Genomic DNA, 21,978 nt, shown 5'->3' with positions numbered 1-21,978 from the left:
TTTTGTTTGAAAGGTATTAACGAATGTAAAGCGTCGGTACTATTTCCGGTCTCCTAACAAAATGGCTGCCGGCGGCCATATTGGATTTTAGTAAAATATAAATATCTTGGGAAAAATGATACTTAGAGAGTTTCTGTTAACATGGAAATAATTTGTTATGTGTGTGGGGTTTCAGGGATTCCATATACCTATATACAGCTATATTGAGCTATATACAGGCATATAGAGCTATATAATAGCATATATTTATCTGTGAAATGTTTATTTATAGTGAAATATAGGTAAATATAGCGGTATATAGCTGTTTAAATAGGAATTTATGAAATTTGTCTTCGTACGGGGCTGTCTATATTGCCTCCGGCAATTTAGTTGTATATGATAACAAGGCAAAGAGTGGATAATGTAAGTGATTTAAAAGGAAGAATAGTTTTTCAGCAGAGAAGAAAATGAAGTAAGAGAAATGAAGAGTTTCACATTAAAGGCTTTTGATACGAATAGGTGTTTCGTACGGGTCGGCGTTAGCTATGTTTTATATATGGATTTCTCGCGCTTGAAAGATCATTTACAATTTTAACACGCAACGCATAATAAATTAAATATTACTACCTTACCCAACGCAATTAAAATTCGTTATAAATGTGTTTGTCTTTCTGCGTGAATTTTATCGGTGGCGACAACATTGAATAATTGATGTGAAATGATTATTTTTGTCATCTCTGGATAGTAACTGTTTGAGACCGTATCCTGCCTCTAGGTTGTAGAGTAATATTTGACAATTGAAAATGTCTCCCAGTAGTAACGAAGGGAAGGGAGGCATATGGTGGGTGGCAAACCGAAATGAGCCAAATGAGACATTTGAGGCAAAGACAGAACCAATACGACTTAGACGACTAAGATGGCTGGTACGCTCTAAATGTACATTCTACGTGCGAGATGTACATGGTTTTTGAGTCTCATTCGTAATTTTTAGGTGCAAAGTTTATTATCGAAAAGTATGGCACAGTCGAGCGGTCGATCGAAAAAAAAAAATCACGACGCAAAACCTTCTTCTAAATGCAAATAGATGTACTGGCGTATGGTGGCATGTAAATGCAATATAAAAACATAAAAAGCCTTTACTGTGAAACTCTTCATTTCTTTTACTTCATTCTCTACTGAAAAGCTATTCGCCCTTTAAAATCACTTACATTATCTTTCTTTGTCTTGTTAGCATATACAAATAAATTGCCGGAGGCAATATAGACAGCCCCGTACGAAGTCAACTTTCATAAATTCCTATTTAAACAGCTAAATACCGCTATATTTACCTATATTTTCCTATAAATAAACATTTCACAGATGAATATGCTATTATATAGCTCAATATAGGTGAATATAGGTATATATAGATGTCCGTATATGGAATCCCTGAAACCCCACACACATAACAAATTATTTCTATGTTAACAGAAACACTCTAAGTACCATTTTTCCCAAGATATATCACTTTTATTAAAATCCAATATGGCCACCGGCAGCCATTTTGTTAGGAGACCGGAAATTTTACCGACGCTTTACATTCGTTAATACCTTTCAAACAAAAAAAAATCATGAAATTCGGTCAAAATTTACTCGAGATATTGACAAAATACTCCACGTTCACTGTACGGCCGAGTAGCCAGATAAGAGCTCACTCCAAGAGACCTAGCTCACGCTCCGGAGAACATAATTTCAAAAACTTTTTTTTTCCCTGATTGGTACGGTCAATACCTATCTAATAAAGCTCAAACAGACGAAATATGTTCAAATTTGGCCGACCTACAAGCAAAAACTGCTTGCCGCCCTGTGCCTGTTCCACACCAAGGGGTCTAACTCACGAGTCGGACATCCGATTTCCATAAACTTTTTTTTTGTCGATCGGTATTGTAAATACCTTTTATTTGACGTATCACTTACAAGTTTAACGTTTAAATGTCCGGAGATATCTTCGAAAAACCGTAAAGCACTTATTGGGCCACAGCTCGGGAGGGGTCGATCCAAAATCACTCATCTTCGAACTTAGCCTGTCTTTTGACATTACCAAACGGGAAAAAAAAGAATTTTCAAAATCGGATGCGTTTTACTCAAGTTATCGTGCAGACAGACAGACAGACAGACGGACATTTTTTTTCGCGGATTTGGCATCTCTAGACAACCACAATAGGTTTCCCCTTACTCAGTGAGTCCAATTCGACGTGTTACAAACGTATGCGTAAACCTATAAGACCCCAGTACTTCGTACGGGTCTAAACATCCAGTGCAGCTACACGGACGTTTTTAATAGATTGTAATCGAACAACTGAATTCTTGTTGTTCTTGGATGTTGAGTTGTACGAACCAACATTAATTTACTCGAACACAGTCATTAAAAATCAAACATTTGAACGAACATAAGCTCAGCATAGAACTTATTCGTCTGTAAACCACAAAATGCCGATCAAGTTGATCATGATCTTACTGCCGTCGGTTGTTTTTTGTGAATTTCAAGAATTGGAACTGATAACACGTCTAACCGACTATTTCAATTTCGACCATCATTTCTTTGTGCTGGACTCAAGTGCTGACTCGACGCGATTTCTCGATGGAAGCGGCTTCACACCTCGAACTGTGTATGTTCGGCCTAGCGTCTATGCAGAATTTAACGTTGACGATTTCGGTGAAATAAACAGCAAAAACGGTTTCGCTATTGTTGCCGCTGACTCAACGGAATTCGAATATGTGGTCACCTTACTGGAGGCAATCCAATTCATTCGAATCCACAAGAAATCGATGAAAGTTGGAATATTCTTTACTCATCGTTCGTCCGTGCAAGAATTAAGTGGCCTGTTCGGCTGGTTGAAGGAAAACGACGTTACAGACACTTTCGCTGCAATTTATCCCATCTCCGATGCTACGCGGTGTTCGTATCAAAAATGTTCGCTCAACATTTTCACGTTAAATGATTTTGGCACAGTGAACCTTATAAATGTCACCGATAGTGCGACGTTCGATGATTACTTTCAGAGCGTTAATTCCAATTTTCATCAGCACAAGTTGCATTTTGAAGGATTCTATTGGGGCGGCTCTGATGAGAATGTGTGGCTCACAGTGTTTCGTATGATGAACGCTAGCTATCAGGAACCCTACAACACACACTACACAACTCCCTACGAAGCATACACGAATGGGCTCGATATAGTCAAAAAATTGCATGCGGTGTATGATCCGGTACTCATCGATGTTTATCCTATTGCCCTAAGACGTCTTGTAGTGCTGGTACCGGAAGCATTGCCCTATTCTGAATATTGGGCCTATCTAAAAAATGGAATGTCTGTCGATCTCCTCATCTACTCCTTTATTTCAACAGTTGCATCGATTGCGACACTGATCGCCATTCGGTGCATCAAACACCAAAGACGGTTCGTTATTCTACGAAGCATCGCTGATGTGTTCAATTTGTTGGTGTACGACAACGGATACATAAACTACCGGAAGTTATTTCACGCAGAGCTTTTCGTAATTGTTGCTTTGACAATCGCCGGATTTGTGGCCGTAAATGGAGTCCTATCAGATTTAAAAAGCCATCTCATGCGTCCCGTACTGCAGCCTCAAATCGATTCGCTGGACGACATTCACAGCTCTCCCTATCAAGTTTACACGTATCAGCCGGATTGGAAATTTAATATTCTGAATGAGTTTGAGAGTCAAACGAAGTATAAAGATTGGATTAAAAGGATCGTGGTGTTGGAGGGATTTATTCAGAGATATATCGAGTCATATGATCGATCGATGATAGTTGTGGTACTATCAGACGAAGCGAATATTTTGCTAGAGGTCCAAAAACGCTTGAACATAAAGGGTTATCATCAGGCTCAAATAGCATTTTCTCCAGTTCTCTTTTCGTATTACGTACATCCTAGATTTATTTATTTCGAGCGGTTGAACACCATCCTTCACCGGTTAAAAAGTGCGGGACTGTACCAGTTATGGGCGCGGAGAGATTTTGTTTTGGAAGAAAAGAACATCATTACGAAAAATCTCAAACGTTTACGGAATGGCAATCCTATATCAATGGAACACATTGAATTCCCAACGTCGATCGTGTATGGATGGATAATGGGATTTGTTGTGTTCATTTTGGAAATTATTTGGAATAAAATTGCGCTAAAGCCCCTCTATGAATTGCGCTACTAAATGGACACACTTCAGTTTGATATAAGGTCTCATTGTAGTTTTTGTGTTCCACACTAAACTGTTTTTATTTGTTTTTCAAAGACGTACACAAATTTTTCATTTGTCCTTCGAATCAAATAAAATGTTTTATGACTGTTTTACAGCCATGGACAGTCAAAAAAGTGTATTTTTATGATTTCCGTGTTTATCGATTTCAGCTGTTTTAACAATACAAATTACAATGGCAAAACAGCTGAAATCGATGAAACACGTATAGAATAAAAATGCACTTTTTGACTGTCCCAGGCTGTAGCACAAGAATTTCAGTTGAAACTTCAAAAGATTGCTTTTTTAAACAATATTAACATGACTCAAAAAAACACAAATTTTAGACTTTAAGTATGGTTTCCACTCAACAAAAAGTACTACGTGAGAGAGCGAGCTGTCAAGTAAACAAAGCAAAAATTTTAAAAATTCAATTTTGTCTCACACGGAGAACTTTTTTGGTAAGAGGGAATCAAACATTATTTAATTTTTGTACACCAAAAAGGACGGAGCAACACACACAAAAAGACATCACAAACACAAATTATTCCAAGGCTACAAACTTTGGGGAGGTCACGCAGAAACAGATACGCGGGTGACACATGACAGTTGAAGATAAAATGGCGGATTTCATACACAAATTCACTTACTGTGACGATTTTTTTTATACGTAAAATCTACAGAAGTGGTGTGTTCCCGCGTATCTAATAAAATGGCGATCTGCGTGACCTCCCCAAAGTTTACAGCTTTGAATTATTCACTATCGCGCGTAAGTGTGCCTAAAATTTGAATTTTTCGAGTTAACGATTCGATGAAAAAGTGAACCGAAAAATACATTTCAACGCTTCATTGTATGAAAATGACGCTACGTTAGAGAGACCTCCGCACTTTCTATTTTGAATTTTGACGTGCATTGCTCATTCTGCATTTAATTTATTTTTAAAAGTGTAAAATTTTCTATGACAGCGTACACTGTACAGTTTTTACGCCCTAATTTTCCTAGTTGGTTTGCTAGAGTCAGTCGTGTGAAATTTTAGTTACATAAACGCACTTCAAGCATGAGTGTGAGTGGTACTCTAAATAGGATTCTGAAACCTGACAGTGTGTCACACAACTGAAAAACACTGTAAAAATATTTTCATGTAAAATAGAGTACTTTCTGCAGCTGACCTGCTGACCATTATAACTTGCTTGAAGTGCGTTGGTTATATACATTGCCGTTCGTTACAGTCTTCCCAAAAATTTGAAAACTAGCTACTTATTTCTAGACTCGAAAGCTGCGAAATTATTGTCTAATTATTGTCCACAAAAAATTCGAGAGGTCCACAATTTCATACTATGGTCTGGAACAAGTTCAGGTGGCGAAAAATCAACAACTTAGTTGACTTGAAAATATAGAATTCCTTTCCCGCGACTCTCTAACAAAAATATTTAACATATTCAATACTTACCCTGCTTCTTTTACATGATTTTTTTCATTTAATTATAATGATCGATTAGCGCAATTCCCACAACAATCTTAATCAAATTAGAAACTCTGCCAATTACAGCATGGAGGTAAAGTACTCAACTACAATACAACTACGTATTAGAGAGTAGACGAAAGAAAAGTCATAGGTGCACGCTCTTAATGTATATTATGGTGGTGGTTTTGTCTGTCCAGCAGCCTTTGCCAAAGCGGCCGCCTTTTGTTTCCTTTGTTCTTGAATTTTCTTTTTATAAACAATTTCGTCATTTTGATTCCACGGTGCAACTTTTATCGTACCGAGTTTATAGAAAAGACGGTTACCTTTCTTTCTAATCTCTTCGATACAATTGAGATCCATTGATACGAAGTACATCGTGTATGCACCCTTGTCTTCTTTATGTAACTCCTTCCAGTTGGCAACGTTCATTGGCGTATTGTGCAACTCAATTTGCTTCGTAATTTCACCGAATGTCGTTGCTGTTGTTGATGCTGTTCCTCCTGTTGCGGTCATTGCACTGTTGTTGGGAATAGCAAACTTTAATCGTCCTTGGCCTTGTGTTGGCATTGCTTTAGGTGTCTGTTTCTGTGACACGGTCGAATAAACGGAATACGTCGACATGAAAGTTACTTCCAATCGTGCTTGAGGCCATGGCGATAGTTTCGCAATTGTTTCCTTTAACCAGTTTAAACTAAACTCGTTCGCACAAACGACTTTGAGGCACTTGAAATTGTAGGATGTTTCTAAAAATCGTGGAACCTCTTTGCCTTGGTTATTCGCGACAAAGTGCTCCAAACATTCCATAATTTTGATTTGAAGCATATTCCCCTGACTGGCGCTAATTCCATTGACCCTGTCGACAATAAGAACCTTTAGGTCGTCAGGGATGACCTTCGAATATTTCTGCATATCAGACAATTTTTGTTCGAGTCGCAGCACTTTATCCGGGGTCAGAACACTGCGATGGTTATTGTATAAGTTGAGATACGATTTCATGCTCGGTTCTGCCAATCTTTGCAATGCTTCTTTTGGCTTCGGGAATTTTTCTCTGAGAACAATTTCTTTGGCCACTTTCGTTACTGTGTCCTTGACAACCTTTTGCGCTAGTCCAACTGCAAGGGCAGTTACAACATCAAGAACGTTTAAATTAAGATCAGATAAATCAAGTGTAGACAAATTAAACGTTGAATCGTTGTTTGTGGTCACGGTAGTATTGGAATTTGTGTTTTTTTGGGATTTGGTGGCCATTTTATCACAAGAATTTAGTTTAGTTACCAAAAATAGAAAATCAAAAAGTAAATACGAGAAACCGTACAGCTAAAAGGCAGAGCCCACTATAAGTATGAAGATCCATAATTTACTTCTTTGAACCTTGGACGTGAACTCCTTGAACTTTGGATCATTATCATTTTAAGGTACAAAACAATTTTTATTTCCCATTTATGCTTGAGTCGTGTACAAGCCAAAAATTGTACTAATTCTTTGGTTTTTAAATCGGCCGCGCTTCAAATGTCTCATCATCGATAACGTGATACTTATTGCTTCGAAAATTGACAAAGTCTCTTTGCCGACTCATACCTGCATGAATGTGCATGCGAGGTATAACGGGCTTAATCGGTTCAACGGCGGCTGTCGTTGCCAAGTCAGCATAATATTGTGCCTGTACGTTGAGTCCCATCATATGAGCTTTACGTTTCGGCAATCCTCGTTTCCAGCGGTCGTTTAAATCCGTTTCGGTGTCCTCTATCATTTCCTCTTTTGTTGGCAATGCTTTCTTTCCGGTCATGAACGATAGGCAAAATCTCGATTGAAGTGAAAATAGTTGATTGGGACAGACTAGATTTGGTAGTCCTATGAAACCCATGGTCGGTCGGTTGATATTAAGACAGTGCTTGAAAAGTGGGCGTACATAACCATCACATGAACTGATACCGCAATCGACCGACAAGAACGGAAACTTGAACTCGTAGCCGGTGCAGTAAATAACTGTTGTAATTGTTGACGTGGTGTTGTCGACAAAGACTGCATTGTTTTCACCCAGTTTTAATACATCCGGTTTCTGAGTTACATTCTCACCCAACAGCGTTACATCGGGCCCATTTTTCAAATGGTGAGACCAAATAACTGATTTAACATGTGGTGCCGTTTGTTGTACAATATCGACAGCACTGAAGTTTCCACCAATCACCAAAATGGTCTCGTCTTTGAACACCTCTGGACTGCGATAGTTGTGCGAATGTATTCGTTTCCCTTGAAACGTTTTCGCACCCTCGTAATTCGGAATGAATCCGGAATGGAAATGACCGTTGCATACGAGAACCGCATCGAAAGTATACGTCTCGTATGTACCGATAGAGACATCTCTCACAATGACTTCCCATCCGCCCAGATAATCTTGCGATAGAGGCCGTACGCGGACGACTTGATTTAGGAATTTTATGTGGTCTCGTAGCCTGTATTTGTCAGCAAATGATTCGTAATAGCTGAGCACTACATCGGACGACACAAACGACTTGGGATTTGATGGGAACGGTTCATTTGGATAGCACATCAATTCGATGGGTAAATTAGTTGTGAGATTTTGGTACATGCTGGAATGGATGTCGATGCCGAATTCATTTTTACCAGTTTGAGGTGTGTACACCCACGTTCCGCCCACTTTATCGGTCTGTTCGAAACCAATAACATCGCAATTGATTTCAATGGCATGTTTAATTGCAGCTAAACCAGCAGCACCAGCTCCGATCACTGCTATTTTCATTATTTACAGCTACTGGATATTATTCAAGTGGCGCGATAACACTTCGTCTATGTATGTGACGTTGTTGAACTAGTTTCTTTACACAACTCTACTTATTTGCATGCACTTATCTATAATATATGCACAGCAGTCAAGTCTCATTAGTGGTCGGCACACTTTTCCATCAAAATAATTTGCATTCTCTCTGCGGGTCGTTTAATTCTTAATTTAGCTTTTTGTTCCCGAGAATTGAATGACATCAACTACCAAAAGTTCTGGTTGAACTTTGTTTTACCAAGTGAAGACTGAAGCAGCTAGAGTGTATGTTATCGTTTCAAATACCAACATACCAGACCAGTCACTAAACTCTACTCTGTTGCCTTTTGGAATTACCATTCTACAATTTATGCGATTCGAATGGACGTCGTGTGTATCATTACAATAACACATTACATTATCGATGCCACTGTGCGGTTGAGATAAGGAGATTGCTTTTACAATATGTAATCGTATAGTTATGCTTATACTTATCAGTCATTGGCGGGATACGGTCGTGGTCAGTTTACTTATCAGTCATTGACGGGACGCGGTCGTGGTCAGTTGATAAGTTTGCTTGTTTGTGTTTCTCGTGAGAAATTTGATTCTATTTTCAATATCAATTGGCATAGAAAAACGTCCAATAAAATGCAATTCGAAAACAATATCATACACAGACCGGAAACATCCAATTTGTACTGTGAGCAACCGTCCCTAGCTCATTTGATAATTAAAAACCTAACGAGTGCTGGCGATAAAACGTTGATCGTTTGCGGTATAACGGGAAAAGAGATATCGGCTAGAGAATTGCTGAGTAATAGCATACAGATAGCTAAAGCACTTACAGTGCACGGCATTCGACAAGGAGACGTCGTGTCCATTATCTCGGAAAATCGTTTTGAGTTTGTCTATGCTTTGCTAGGTACGATTTTTCTGAACTGTACCGTGGCGCCACTTAACCACACATACAGCCAGAGAGAACTTGAGCACGCATTGAATTTATCGAAACCGAAATTCGTCTTCACCGGTGGCTCAACCGCTGAGCTCATTGTGAATATTGCGGGTGAATTGAATTATGTGAAAAAAATTATTTTATTTGACGACAATGGTCTACGACCAACAAACGGCTTGACGGTAAGCCTACAGGATTTCACAAGCGAACAGTCACTCCGTAATGTACAATTCAAACCGTTACCAGTTAATGTTGCGACCTCAACCTGTGTGATAATGTGCAGCAGTGGCACCACAGGACTACCAAAAGTTTAACTGATCAATTAAAGCTGAGGGTGGTCGGCTAATCATTATTTCCTCTTTTAGGGTGTTCAAATATCTCAGTCAGGCATCATAGTCACAGCCCGTCAATCGAAAGAGTTTCTCTACGGACCGTCCAATGTCGGAGATGCTGATATAGTCATCCTTGGCCTGCTTCCAATGTTTCACGTATTTGGTGCGGCTGTTCTGATTTGCACCATTGTAACGTTGAGCGGAAAGATTATTATGTTGCCGAAATTCGAGGAGGTAACATTTCTCGGATGCATCGAAAAGTATCGGTGCTCAGTTGCGTTTCTCGTTCCACCACTGATGGTATTCCTGGCCAAGAATTCTCTGGTCGACAAATACGATCTGAGCAGCTTAAGATTCATAATGAGCGGAGCGGCTCCACTTTCAAAAGAACTGGAACAGTCCGTTAAAGATCGATTACAAATTCCCAATTTGGTTATCAAACAAGGCTACGGAATGACTGAACTAACCGTTAGTGTGCTATCACAGAAAGATTTTGTGAAATCGGGCAGTGTGGGTGATATAAATTCGGGCGCATATGTAAAGGTGTGTGATGATGCTGGTAACGCTCTCGGACCGAATCAGGTCGGCGAACTTTGCTTCAAAGGCAGCACAATGATGATTGGCTATATTGGTGACAAAGCGGCAACGAGCGCAATGATCGACAGTGATGGTTGGTTACACACTGGAGACGTGGGATACTACGACAACGACCTTCAATTCTTCATTGTCGATAGAATAAAAGAATTGATCAAATGCAAAGGTTTTCAAGTGCCTCCAGCCGGTAAGTGCTTGAAACACACTCGCAAATTAATTTCAATAATTTTTGCAAAAAATTTAGAAATCGAGGCATTACTGTTGACCCATCCCAAAATCAAAGATTGCGGAGTGATTGGTAAACCGGATGAAATGGCAGGTGAACTGCCTTTGGCGTTCATTGTTAGGAACGACCCCAATTTGACCAAGACAGAAATACTGAAATATGTTTCTGACAAAGCATCACCGGCAAAGCGGCTACATGGTGGCGTTATATTTGTTGACGAAATTCCGAAAAATCCATCGGGAAAAATACTTAGAAGGCAACTACGAGAGCAACTGGCACAGTTGGAAATGAAGTCAAAACTGTAACGCGATTTAGGTGATTGGTTTTCAAATTAATTATTGTTACAACGACCACTGGGAACTTAAATATTATGGGAGTTAATCTCAACCATATAGAAAGTCTACAGTCAACTAAATACAGATCTACTAATGAAACTCAGTAGATGTGTCTTCGGCCACGGCCGGTAGTATTATGATTTATTGACGCATTGTACATGGTATATATAGGCTGGATCACAGGCTACTTGATGCTTGACAATTCAATGGCAAACTGTGATCACCACAGATACTTCCCCCTTTGAAGAAATTTTGTTGGTCCAAGTCGATCGTCTGTGTCACGTGGATCTGGGACGAGATTTCACAGCATGACCGTGATTGTGTTTACACAGGGATTTGATGTGGTGGATTGGTTGGAGCCAGTGATGTTCGTGATTGAGTGATCTCCGAAGTTGTTTGTTTGTCGAGTTGTGTGTCCAAAACCATTTGAATGTTGGTAACCGGTGTATGACTTGAGGTACTTTGAAAATTTGAATCTGTTTCATAGCGGTAGGATCCATAAGATTACCTAGTAGCTGTGAAGACAGTTGGTTTTTCGAAATTTTTGTTACTTTGAAATTTTGTGTCTGATTAGATTGGTGACAATCTAATAAGATTTGATTCGAAAATTCATAATATCGAATTTTGGATCTGTTTAAATTTGGGTTTAATTTTGAAACAGATTATGTCGAAAATGGTTAAATTTTGAACTTTATTTCGGATGAAGATGGATTTTCTCCGATGTTGGAAGATTGGTTATGTTTCCAATTCTTAATATAACTTTAAATTTATTCAGATTAAGAGATCGAACAACCTCATAATTTGGCGAAATGACATTGTCCACGGCTTTACCCGGAAAAGTGACAAGAGGTCATCCATTTAACTGCTATTTTCACAGTTTTTAATGGGCGAAATATGAAGCGTTGTTGTCTTAAGTCTGATAGATGGTGTTTGGTGCTTGTCTCATTCTACGCGGAATGTTATTTGAATATCTAACAGCACGAAACATTCCGGAATAATTTTAATTTTTAAATTTTTAGTCCAATTGTTATGGAGCTTTTTTACTGCCAATTTAATTTGCAGGAATACGCACTGCACGAAATGTACTTATATTGGATGGTTATAGCTGTCTGTGGTAGCAGACTTTAGGCAGTATATTTGTCATGTACATTTCGACTGATATTATATATGTGACTCATTGAACGGTTGTATGTATCGTTGTACGATTCTACGATCAATGAGTTTTAACCTATTGGCGCCGGGGCTTAGTGGTTTAATATCAGATTTTGTAATTCAGGTCATTCGTGAACTTGAAATTGTTATGTGTCAATTCAAGGGTGTTGAATTTATACACGATGACTTTTTATTTTTTATGTTCTGTGATGGTAAGAACTTGTGAAACTAATTTACATGGAAAATGGATGTGTTATCGCACAGTGGATAACTCATTGGATCAATTTCCATGTATCAAGTATTTTCGATTACAACTTTAAGAAACAAAAAGTTTCAATCCTCGACACGCTTCGGTTTTGCTTAAACGGTTCCGTCGTTTATGAGTTAATCACGAAAGATTATTCTCAAGACGGATAGGCGTAGAGCTTAATTTGCGAAACGCTGAGCCGGGTGATTGGACAAATTTAGAATTAGCGATTGTTGCAAATCGTTCTATAATTGTAATGAGGGAATACTTGACTGTTTGATGTTCGCCAGAAGAATTTTTGGGATATTTTTTCCGAAAAATTGTTTTTAATTTTGAAGTGTTGAATTATTCGTTAAACTTTTTAAAGTTTGTACGGAAAACGAAAAGACCTTATCTTCTTCACATTGATGCAACGCACCCATTTTGAGGTGGACATCCCAATCGCGTCTTATCGAGATTGGTGGAAGTGTCGTTGATAAGTTTCGATGTATCGTTTTACGTGAATAATTCTCAGGAAATGGTTTCCTCTGATCAAACGATTTAGTTTCACTAAAGGTTGATTTGTAATTTTTATGAAATTGGTTGTTTAACCATATTTCTAGGCCAAAAAATTTTATTTTTGGTTGACTGTAGTTCTTGTAACTAGATGTTATAGTTATGGTAGTTTGTCGACAACATTTTAGCCAAAATATTTGTGCTAAAACTAAGTTTTAAATCTAAATTTACTTTTTGAGCTTAACTAGTGGCGTAACCTAGTTTTTATGCTTAAAAGTACAATTTGTTGCTAAATTTTGAATTGGTTTTCATAAATGAAAAACACAATTTTAGAATGTTGTCGACCGAAGTGTGGATGTATTACTTCGTGATATTTTGACGACTGTAGCGCTCGTGGGCACATTCTTATTTATTTTTGGTACAGTCCACTGAACGTTTATTACGAACAGTGCAAATTGGATCGACAATTATTAGAATTGTGCCAATTTGGTCTTTTATAAGAAGATTTCAGTGCTATTGTTAGCTGAAATTTCTTTTAATTTTGTTCAGAGGTATTTTAACGTGAACTTTTGTTGGGGTCACCAATTATCACTGTCTCACAAGGGTTCTGATATGGTAAAAAGAATGGAGTAATTTTATAGAATTAGTTGCGAGGATTCAAAATATGCCATTCATTTTTTTGGAGCACCCTTTATTTCGTCGGTATTTGTCCTAAAACTTACCATACATTTCCATCCATCATGAGCATCTACTTCACCACAAGAATAAGCACAAACCTTATACTTATGAAGAATGAGCATGAGCAGGAGCTTTTGCTCTAAGGCCTTTTGCTTATACGTGAGCATTTGCTCTGGAGCATCGTATACTTATGCAAGTGTTCGAGATGTTGATTTTGTAACAATTTCGTAAAAGATAAACTTCGTGTGTTGCAATACTATGAACAAATACCTTCGCGCATAGACTTTTTATAAATAAAATCGAAAATTGATTTACAGTCCTTGGTTATTGTTTTATTCAAAGCAATGAAATGTATGCTACAAAATTCAAAAAATGAGACAACCAAGTTTGCATAAAAATAGTTTTTACATCATGTTTTGCCCTTCCCAACCAACGAAATCGATCACTACGTCCTTGTCTACAACAACTTGGCCAGACAATCGTTCTAAACGCTGTTCCTGAAGCGAAAGTACTTTGACTTGCTTCAAAAGCACTAAACGTTGCAACTGTTCATTTGTTAAAAGTTTCGTTTCGTCTGTTTCATATTTTTCGAGTATTTGTTCGGCATCCGACATCGGAGGTAAACATGCTTTCTCGCCGTCATGCGTGGTGAAACTATTTGGTGTCGTGTCAAGCATTTCTTTGTTTATGTCAGGTTCGAGCTCAGCTCCCTGAAAGCAATCAGACGTTTCATTTTGGTTCGGTTCGAAAAGACTAGGTGATGATAACATACACAAATTTCCAAAATTTTTGTTTGCCAGTCACCTAATGGTTTTCCGCTACTCAGCGCTGTTTTCGCTCTCGACTTCAAATTGTTAATTTTTTTCAACAAACTGCCATAATTCAATGTTGTGGCTGTTTGCTTTTTCCATTTCTCCATTATTTTGTCGGCGGCTTCGCTTTTTTTCTGTTTTTGTTCTTTAGTTTGCGATTTTAATAGCACATCTAGATGTTCCTCGATCAAAAGAACAAATTTAGTGGCTTCAATACTTTCACTAGCCATTTTATCAACAACAAAAATTAGCAAATCGTCGAAAAAGTATTTTCCGGTAATGTTCTGTGTGTTGAAATGTCACGATGATGATTATTTCATGAGGTATAAGTTCAACGAACCGCTTAGAAGTTCAACGAACCGCTTAGCCAGTGACTTACTAATATATAGATAGGAAACAAAACAATGCCAGAAAAATTAGTCAATGTTTAGTTACATTTAAAAGAAATGTACCAGGTAATCGCATCTCATATAATTTTATCTTGTATTCAACTGAGATTTGCAGCTCAACAGTTAGGCATTAAAATTCTGTAAATAAAATTTGTAGCCGATATCGCCTTTGTGGCATATTATGCCACGTAGTGCTGCCTAGATTTTTAAGTCTATGGTTTCGGTTTTCTTTACGTTTTTACATCTGGCAAGTCGAAACAGTCTAGCTTTGATAGAAAACTCGGAAAGCACTCGAATATTCCAAAATCTAGCATAAGAACTCCAGTATTGTGCTGTACAAAAAATTCTGACCAGTTTTTCATCATGAATTCAACTAAATCTAAATGTAAAAACTCAGCAAATATATTTTGCTACATCTGCGGAAAATTTTGCATCGCAACGCAAAGAAAGTCCATCACCGAAAACACGAAAACACTCTACGAAACGTATTTTGATCGCGTAATGCAAAATCGAGAAGATTATTGGGTACCAGATAATGTTTGTACATCGTGTGACTCAAATTTAAGTTTGTGGTGGAATGGAAAACGTATTCAAATGCCATTTGCTATTCCAATGATTTGGAACAAACCTCGGAACCACAGAAATGATTGCTACTTTTGCATGACCGATGTCGTTGGATTTTCGGCCAAGAACAAACACAAAATCAATTATGCGAATTGTACTTCGGTTGTGAAGCCAGTGCTTCATGGAGAAAATTTCCCCGTGCCATCTACCACAAAACAATTCGCCATCGAAACTGTTACACACCAATCAACATCGGATAAAAAATCTACATCGGACGAATCAGCATACGAGGAACCATCATCGGTGGATCCAGACTACATTCCCGAGGACGAACCAAACCTTCTCTGCCAAGCAGAATTAAATGATCTCGTTCGAGACCTTGGGTTAACTAAGGATAAGTCTGAATTATTGGCTTCCCGAATGAAACAATGGAATTTATTGGAAAGTGAAACCAAAGTTACGTTCTACAGAGACAGAAACAAAGATTTGTCAAAATATTTCTTGAAGGAAAAGTGTCTTTGTTACTGTGTGGACATCGATGGCCTAATGGGAGCTCTTGAATTGAAGCACGAACCGAGCGAGTGGCGACTATTTATCGACGGCTCAACCGATAGCCTAAAAGCATGCCTTCTTCATAATGGAAATGAGAAGCCTTCGATTCCGCTCGCTCACAGCGTCGATTGGAAAGAGAGTCGAGAATCCATGCAAGGCATTCTAAAGGCCATCAAATATGAAAAATACGAATGGTACATTTGCTGCGATCTGAAAGTGGTGGCGATTCTAATGGGTCTACAAGCCGGGTACACAAAGTTTATGTGCTTTCTCTGTTTGTGGGACAGTCGGGCCGATTGTGAGCATTATATCAAAAAAGTATGGCCAGCTCGAACAAATTTCATTCCGGGTGAATCGAACGTGGAATACGCACCGCTGGTTAACCCGAACAAGATCATTTTGCCACCTCTCCACATTAAATTGGGACTCATAAAAAACTTTGTCAAGAAGTTACAACCGGACGGAAAAGGATTTTCATATTTGGCAGAGAAATTTCCACGACTTTCTGCTGCGAAAGTAAAAGAAGGCGTTTTTGTTGGGCCACAAATCAAAAAACTCATCAACGACCCTGGTTTCGACAAAGTACTGCAGCCTAAAGAAAGAGCTGCATGGAAATCTTTCAAGAATGTCGTCAGTGGGTTTCTTGGAAATAGCAAAGAAGAGAACTATGAGCAACTGGTTGCAAAAATGTTAGAAAATTATCAAAAGATGGGCGCTCGGATGTCATTAAAAATACATTTGCTAGACTCCCACCTCGACTTCTTTCCTGAGAACCTTGGAGATGTAAGCGATGAACAGGGTGAAAGATTCCATCAAGACATGGCGACGATGGAATACCGATATCAAGGACGATGGAACGAGGGCATGATGAGTGATTATTGCTGGTTCTTGACGAGAGAAATGAAGAACTATGATTATAACCGTAAGTCTTCCTTTGCTAAAAACAAGAGTACCAAAAAATTGGCCTAACTTTTTCGCTACTTTAAAACTTAAATTTCTAAACTTTAACTTAAATCGATTAAATTTAATGTGATGGAACGAAGTGTTTACGATAAAAAAAAATTCATTTAAAAAAAGCTACATTTTATGTAAAAGACGACTAAATTGTACGATGTAATTTACTCACAAAATTCATTCCAAATAAAATTTTGAAAAATAATCTCCAATATTCTTTTAACAAATGAATAGAAACGTTGGCAGAGTGCACAAAAATCAGTCACAAAAGATCGTTCTTTACAAAAAAAAAAATGAAACCACAAAAAGCAAACAGTAAAACTGATAGAACCAAAAAGTATTCTGAATTCGTAGAACAAAATCGAAAACATCACACCATACGAAACAATAAAGCACAGAACAGTGAACCAACGATTTCATTTCAGGTTTTTTATAGTTACATTCGGCTACCTATTCAATAATCCGTATTCGAACACTTGCATAAACGATATTCCAGAGCAAATGCTCACGTATAAGCAAAAGGCCTTAGAGCAAAAGCTCATGCTCATGCTCATTCTTCATAAGTATAAGGTTCGTGCTTATTCTTGTGGTGAAGTAGATGCTCATGATGGATGGAAATGTATGGTAAGTTTTAGGACAAATACCGACGAAATAAAGGGTGCTCCAAAAAAATGAATGGCATATTCTGAATCCTCGCAACTAATTCTATAAAATTACTCCATTCTTTTTACCATATCAGAACCCTTGTGAGTCAGTGTTATATGGGAGCTTTTCTCAACCATATAGAAAGTCTACAGTCAACTAAATACAGATCTACTAATGAAACTCAGTAGATGTGTCTTCGGCCACGGCCGGTAGTATTATGATTTATTGACGCATTGTACATGGTATATATAGGCTGGATCACAGGCTACTTGATGCTTGACAATTCAATGGCAAACTGTGATCACCACAATATAATTAAAAATTGCAGCTTACACTAACTGTCTTCGTATTTAGTTCCCACCTTCATCAAACAATGCAGTTCTCAGAACACACCAATGTTCTCTGTTCTCTCTAGCTTGCTCTCTCGAATTATCGGTTGCATTGAACAGACTCAATTGTTTTTTGTTGGGAAAAAATTTGGAAATTTCATTTCGATGGTGTTGTTTGTGCCCAGAGAGCGGGGCAAAAAAAATCCCATTTTTTACCCAATGTCGACACAGCGTTTTTCACATTAAAGACTGACGAATGACTATTGTATCCTACGAACTATGTTGTTTAAGCGATTGTGCGAATGTAGATTCGAAAGAATATACAAACTTTTAGCAAATAAAGTTTGCTTCTGCATTGCAGGTATACGGCTCTTTTCGAATAAATAAATACAAAAATGTTGTCGCAGCTGAAAAATTTAGTCAAAGCCAACAAAATATTCAGATATTATTCTAACTGTTGCACGTTTTGTGAGTTTGTTGAAGATAATTTATACAAATTTATGCCACAGAATGTTGTTATGACCTTCTTCTGATCAGAAGCCTTTTTGCTTCAATTCTTCTACATTGCCTTTTTGCATCGCTGGCAATTAGCGATCTCTTTTTCCGGAAATTGCAATGTATGACTCGAAACGCCTATTAGCATGAAGAAGTTATGTTTACTGATCTCCCGTTTTTAGCCCCGTACGAAGTACGAAGGGGCTTATAGGATTACGATGCCGTGTGTAATTGATGGAATTCGAAGCAGACGGTAAGGGCAAAGTGTTTGCCTATGTTCATAGATGACGAATCCGCAAAAAAAATGTGGGCCGTCTGTCCGTCTGTCTGTCACGTCGATATCTTGAGTAAATCAAATCCGATTTCAAAAATTTTTTTTCCGTGAAAGATAGTCGAGTGAGTGGACTGTGAGTTAGGGCCTTAGAAGTGAAAAGCTACTAGGGCCCTATGTGTATTTTACATAGAACTCAAGTAAATTTAATCCGTTTTTCGTAATTTTTGTTTCATTTGGAAGGTAATCGAACGTCGAATAGAAAGTTGTTGAAAAAAATTAAATTTGGGTCCTTGGACTAAGGCCACTACTAGGGCCCTATGTGTATTTTACATTGAACTCGAGTAAATTTCATCCGTTTTTCGTAATTTTTGTTTCATTTGGAAGGTAATCAAAGGCCGAATAGAATGTTGTTGAAAAAAATTAAATTTGGGTCCTCGGACTAAGGCCGCTACTAGGGCCATATGTGTATTTTACATATAACTCGAGCAAATTTCATCCGTTTTTCGTATTTTTTGTTTCATTTGGAAGGTAATCAAAGGCCGAATAGAATGTAGTTGAAAAAAAAAAAATTTGGATCCTCGGACTGAGGCCGATACTAGGCCCTATGTGTATCTATACTCAATAAATTAAAATTTTAGGGCTATTTGAAATTTTTGTTTTATTTGAAAGGAACGTCGTACGGGGCTTCGTAATTGCGCTATGCGCAATTTCTAAGATGTACACATTACATAATAATTTTACTTTAACTACTTTAACCGGCGCATAGGCTTACGGTCAAAGTAGGGTGACAGACGCACTAGGGTCACGTACGCAATAGATATACGGGACTCAGTCGCAGCAAACGCTCCGACTGTTCTGATGGCTCGTTTCTTCCATATTCTGTCCTTCTATCGGTTTTTACAACTTCTTTCTTTCACAAGCTTTTCAAAACAAGAATTTAGGAATTGTTTGTAGAATTTTAGGAATTAAATTCCTCAAAAATGCAAGTTTTTCTTGGCAGGCGGTGTACGATAGTCGACCAGCGCAGCTCCAATTATTTTGAAAGCAAAAAAATATTTATTTTTATGACAAGGAAGGATGAAAAGTGGAAAAGTCGAATTTCGTTGATTTGAGGCGAATTTGAATGAGAGGAATATTATAAACTTCGATTACTTATACCAGCCATACAATCCGTTATTTTGAAACCAACAACTCGAAGCTCCCACTCTAAAATCATTTTCAAAATTTTCTCGTAAAGATTTAAGCTTTCACTATAAAATCTTTTCTTGAGCGTACAAACCAGGTGGAATGTTAAATAAAAGTGCAACTGGTTGCTCTCTAGTTTCTATCTTTCTGCCTTTGGAAGCAGTTGCAGAAGTGGTTGCAAAATTTTCATTTTACGAATTTTGCAACCAACACTAAAGTAGGTCTTTCGAATTGTTAGGTGTATGTTAGAATTCAGTGCCAAACTAACCATACAAGGAATTCGGGCGATTCCCGAAGTTCCTTATGCATTTTTCTATGAAAAAAGAATGAATGAAATAAATAAATACTTCAGACGGGTATTTTGTACATCTTTTAACATATTTGACTACTGGCGTTAGAGTCTGTTTTATTCAGCATTGTTCTTTGACTTTATTACAAAATTCCTTTTTTTCATGCTCCGCTATACAGTCAGAGGTAATGAAATTTCAGCATAAATTTGCTTAAACTGTTTTCAGCTGATCTACACATACGATCAAAACTGATTGTCCGGTTGAAGATGATACACGCTCGCGTGGTAGTGGTAAAGCCGAATAAAGACTTATAGACAGTTTTGATTGTTTGTGTCGATCAGACTCGGTATCAGCTGATAAACAGCTGAAGCAAATTCATGCTGAAACTTCACTGTCTCCAACTGTACCCTAGTATGGAAATTTTAATACAAGAGCATCACATACGTACATAAAACGTGCAACTGTTAGAATATTTACTTTGGGTAGGTATACATTCTGCAGCTGCGAAAATAAAAATTTTATTCATCTCAAAAATAAAATATTTATAAGAGCTAAACCTAGTGGAATACTTAGCAAATGCAAAACTTTATTTGCTCAAAATTTGAATATTTTTTCGCATCTGCATTTGGATATAAAACGACAGTCATTTCTCATACGAATTATTCGGCTAGCTGTTCTGGTGGTGGTCACAGTCACAGAAAGTATTCCAATCTTCAAGTTAACAATGAAATTATTAATTGGTGTAGTTGTGGCATTGCTTTGCATACAAGTTAGTTGCTTTTTCAGGCGTGATGTTATTGCAAGTGCATTCACAATTCGTTTTTCTTTTTTAAATTACCACAGACAATTCAAGCTTCTTTCTTCCGCCTCGAAAGCCAATGCCAAAGAGACCTCAGAGTTCGCAAAACGGGTGTGAGTAGATGGTTCCGTCAAACATTCAAACCAGACCACGATATTGCCCACAGTCATCTAACTATCATCAAGGAGGTTTGCGATCAGCTAACGAAAGCCCTTGAAGCATATTCAGCCACTACGCCTACGGCAGCTGAGATTGCAGAATTTTTCATAGCTTTCTTCCAATTGCATTTGAAAGCTGTAAACGCTATCACCCAACTACGGTACTTCTGTGACGTACTACTTAATCTATCCGATGAATACAAATGCAGTCGGCAACTAGCATGCGACAAGAGTTTGACTTTGTCAGGATGTGAGGCCCAAACAAATATAGAAATTTGTGACCAATTGGCATTCCACGATGGACTAACCCTTTTGGCCGCACAGACCAAAACACTATTGGATGAACTTTTAGAGTCATGTGATGATTTATACGAACAGGCAAGATCCACCGATTGTCAAAACAGAGCGAACGGTAACGAATGTGGTGCTGGTCAGAGCGGTAGTGTGGATGTAGTGAGCAATTTCGAAACCATTTTCCTTCCTTCGTTCATTGCTCGGCATGATATTGCTCACGAAGAACTAAATGGCATTGATGATATATGCAAACTTTTGTCCAAAGCAATCGACGAATGGATTAACAGAAAATAATTGATATTTTTTGTGTGATGTTAACCAACTTAAAAATAAAATGGCAGCGAAATTAATGTTTTCGTTTTGATAACGTGTCTACGAATAAAATGGTTGAACCGTATGAACTCGTTTACGTAGACCTAGTTGCGTACCTTAACCTGGTGCAATATATGAATACGTAAGAGACATCGATGATTTGCTGAAAAGCATACATTTGGACTTGTTTTAAATATTGAATTTTAGTTTACTTTTGATGATAGCTAACACATTCGTGGTCGTTATTGCGGTCGTACATTTTTCAAAAATGTAATACGAGACACACAAATGTAGGCTAAGCATCGATATATCTTAAGGGAAACGTCTACCTAGTGCGAAACATTTACATATTTCGGCACGCATATCAGGTTCAGAACTGTACGCCTCGTCGTAGCAACTGTGCACCCATTTCATAACGCCCACATGAATAACAAATAATACAAAAACTGCACCTTTTC

The 21,978-nt window shown here is 37.9% G+C and overlaps 3 protein-coding genes across 4 annotated transcripts; 2 read left to right on the top strand and 1 right to left on the bottom strand.

Moving 5' to 3' along the window:
• Positions 1 to 6,193: 6,193 nt before the first annotated feature.
• LOC119066582 (senecionine N-oxygenase-like) lies at positions 6,194 to 8,548 on the bottom strand. The gene has a single exon (XM_037169138.1). It carries the CDS (start codon positions 8,440 to 8,442, stop codon positions 7,171 to 7,173), a length of 1,272 nt encoding a protein of 423 aa, XP_037025033.1. The 5' UTR covers positions 8,443 to 8,548; the 3' UTR covers positions 6,194 to 7,170.
• A 295-nt stretch (positions 8,549 to 8,843) lies between these two features.
• LOC119066571 (4-coumarate--CoA ligase 1-like) lies at positions 8,844 to 12,973 on the top strand. 2 transcript variants are annotated; one of them, XM_037169121.1, is made up of 4 exons: positions 8,844 to 8,986; positions 9,027 to 9,717; positions 9,775 to 10,522; positions 10,580 to 10,887. In XM_037169121.1, exons 2-4 carry the CDS (start codon positions 9,106 to 9,108, stop codon positions 10,864 to 10,866), a joined length of 1,647 nt encoding a protein of 548 aa, XP_037025016.1. In that variant the 5' UTR covers positions 8,844 to 8,986; positions 9,027 to 9,105; the 3' UTR covers positions 10,867 to 10,887. The 2 variants fall into 2 exon arrangements, with proteins under 2 accessions (XP_037025016.1, XP_037025015.1); XM_037169120.1 differs by lacking the exon at positions 8,844 to 8,986 and having other exon boundaries at positions 8,999 to 9,717; positions 10,580 to 12,973.
• A 7,555-nt stretch (positions 12,974 to 20,528) lies between these two features.
• On the top strand, positions 20,529 to 21,558 carry LOC119066598. Its single transcript, XM_037169154.1, has 2 exons — positions 20,529 to 20,726; positions 20,801 to 21,558. The coding sequence occupies exons 1-2, from the start codon at positions 20,682 to 20,684 to the stop codon at positions 21,500 to 21,502; spliced, it is 747 nt and encodes a 248-aa protein (XP_037025049.1). The 5' UTR covers positions 20,529 to 20,681; the 3' UTR covers positions 21,503 to 21,558.
• Positions 21,559 to 21,978: the final 420 nt, after the last annotated feature.

The sequence above is a fragment of the Bradysia coprophila genome, chromosome IV (genome assembly GCF_014529535.1).
Source record: "Bradysia coprophila strain Holo2 chromosome IV, BU_Bcop_v1, whole genome shotgun sequence".
Lineage (NCBI taxonomy): Eukaryota > Metazoa > Arthropoda > Insecta > Diptera > Sciaridae > Bradysia > Bradysia coprophila.
Note: the sequence above shows the minus strand (reverse complement) of the source record. Positions and strands in the feature narration are given on the sequence as shown.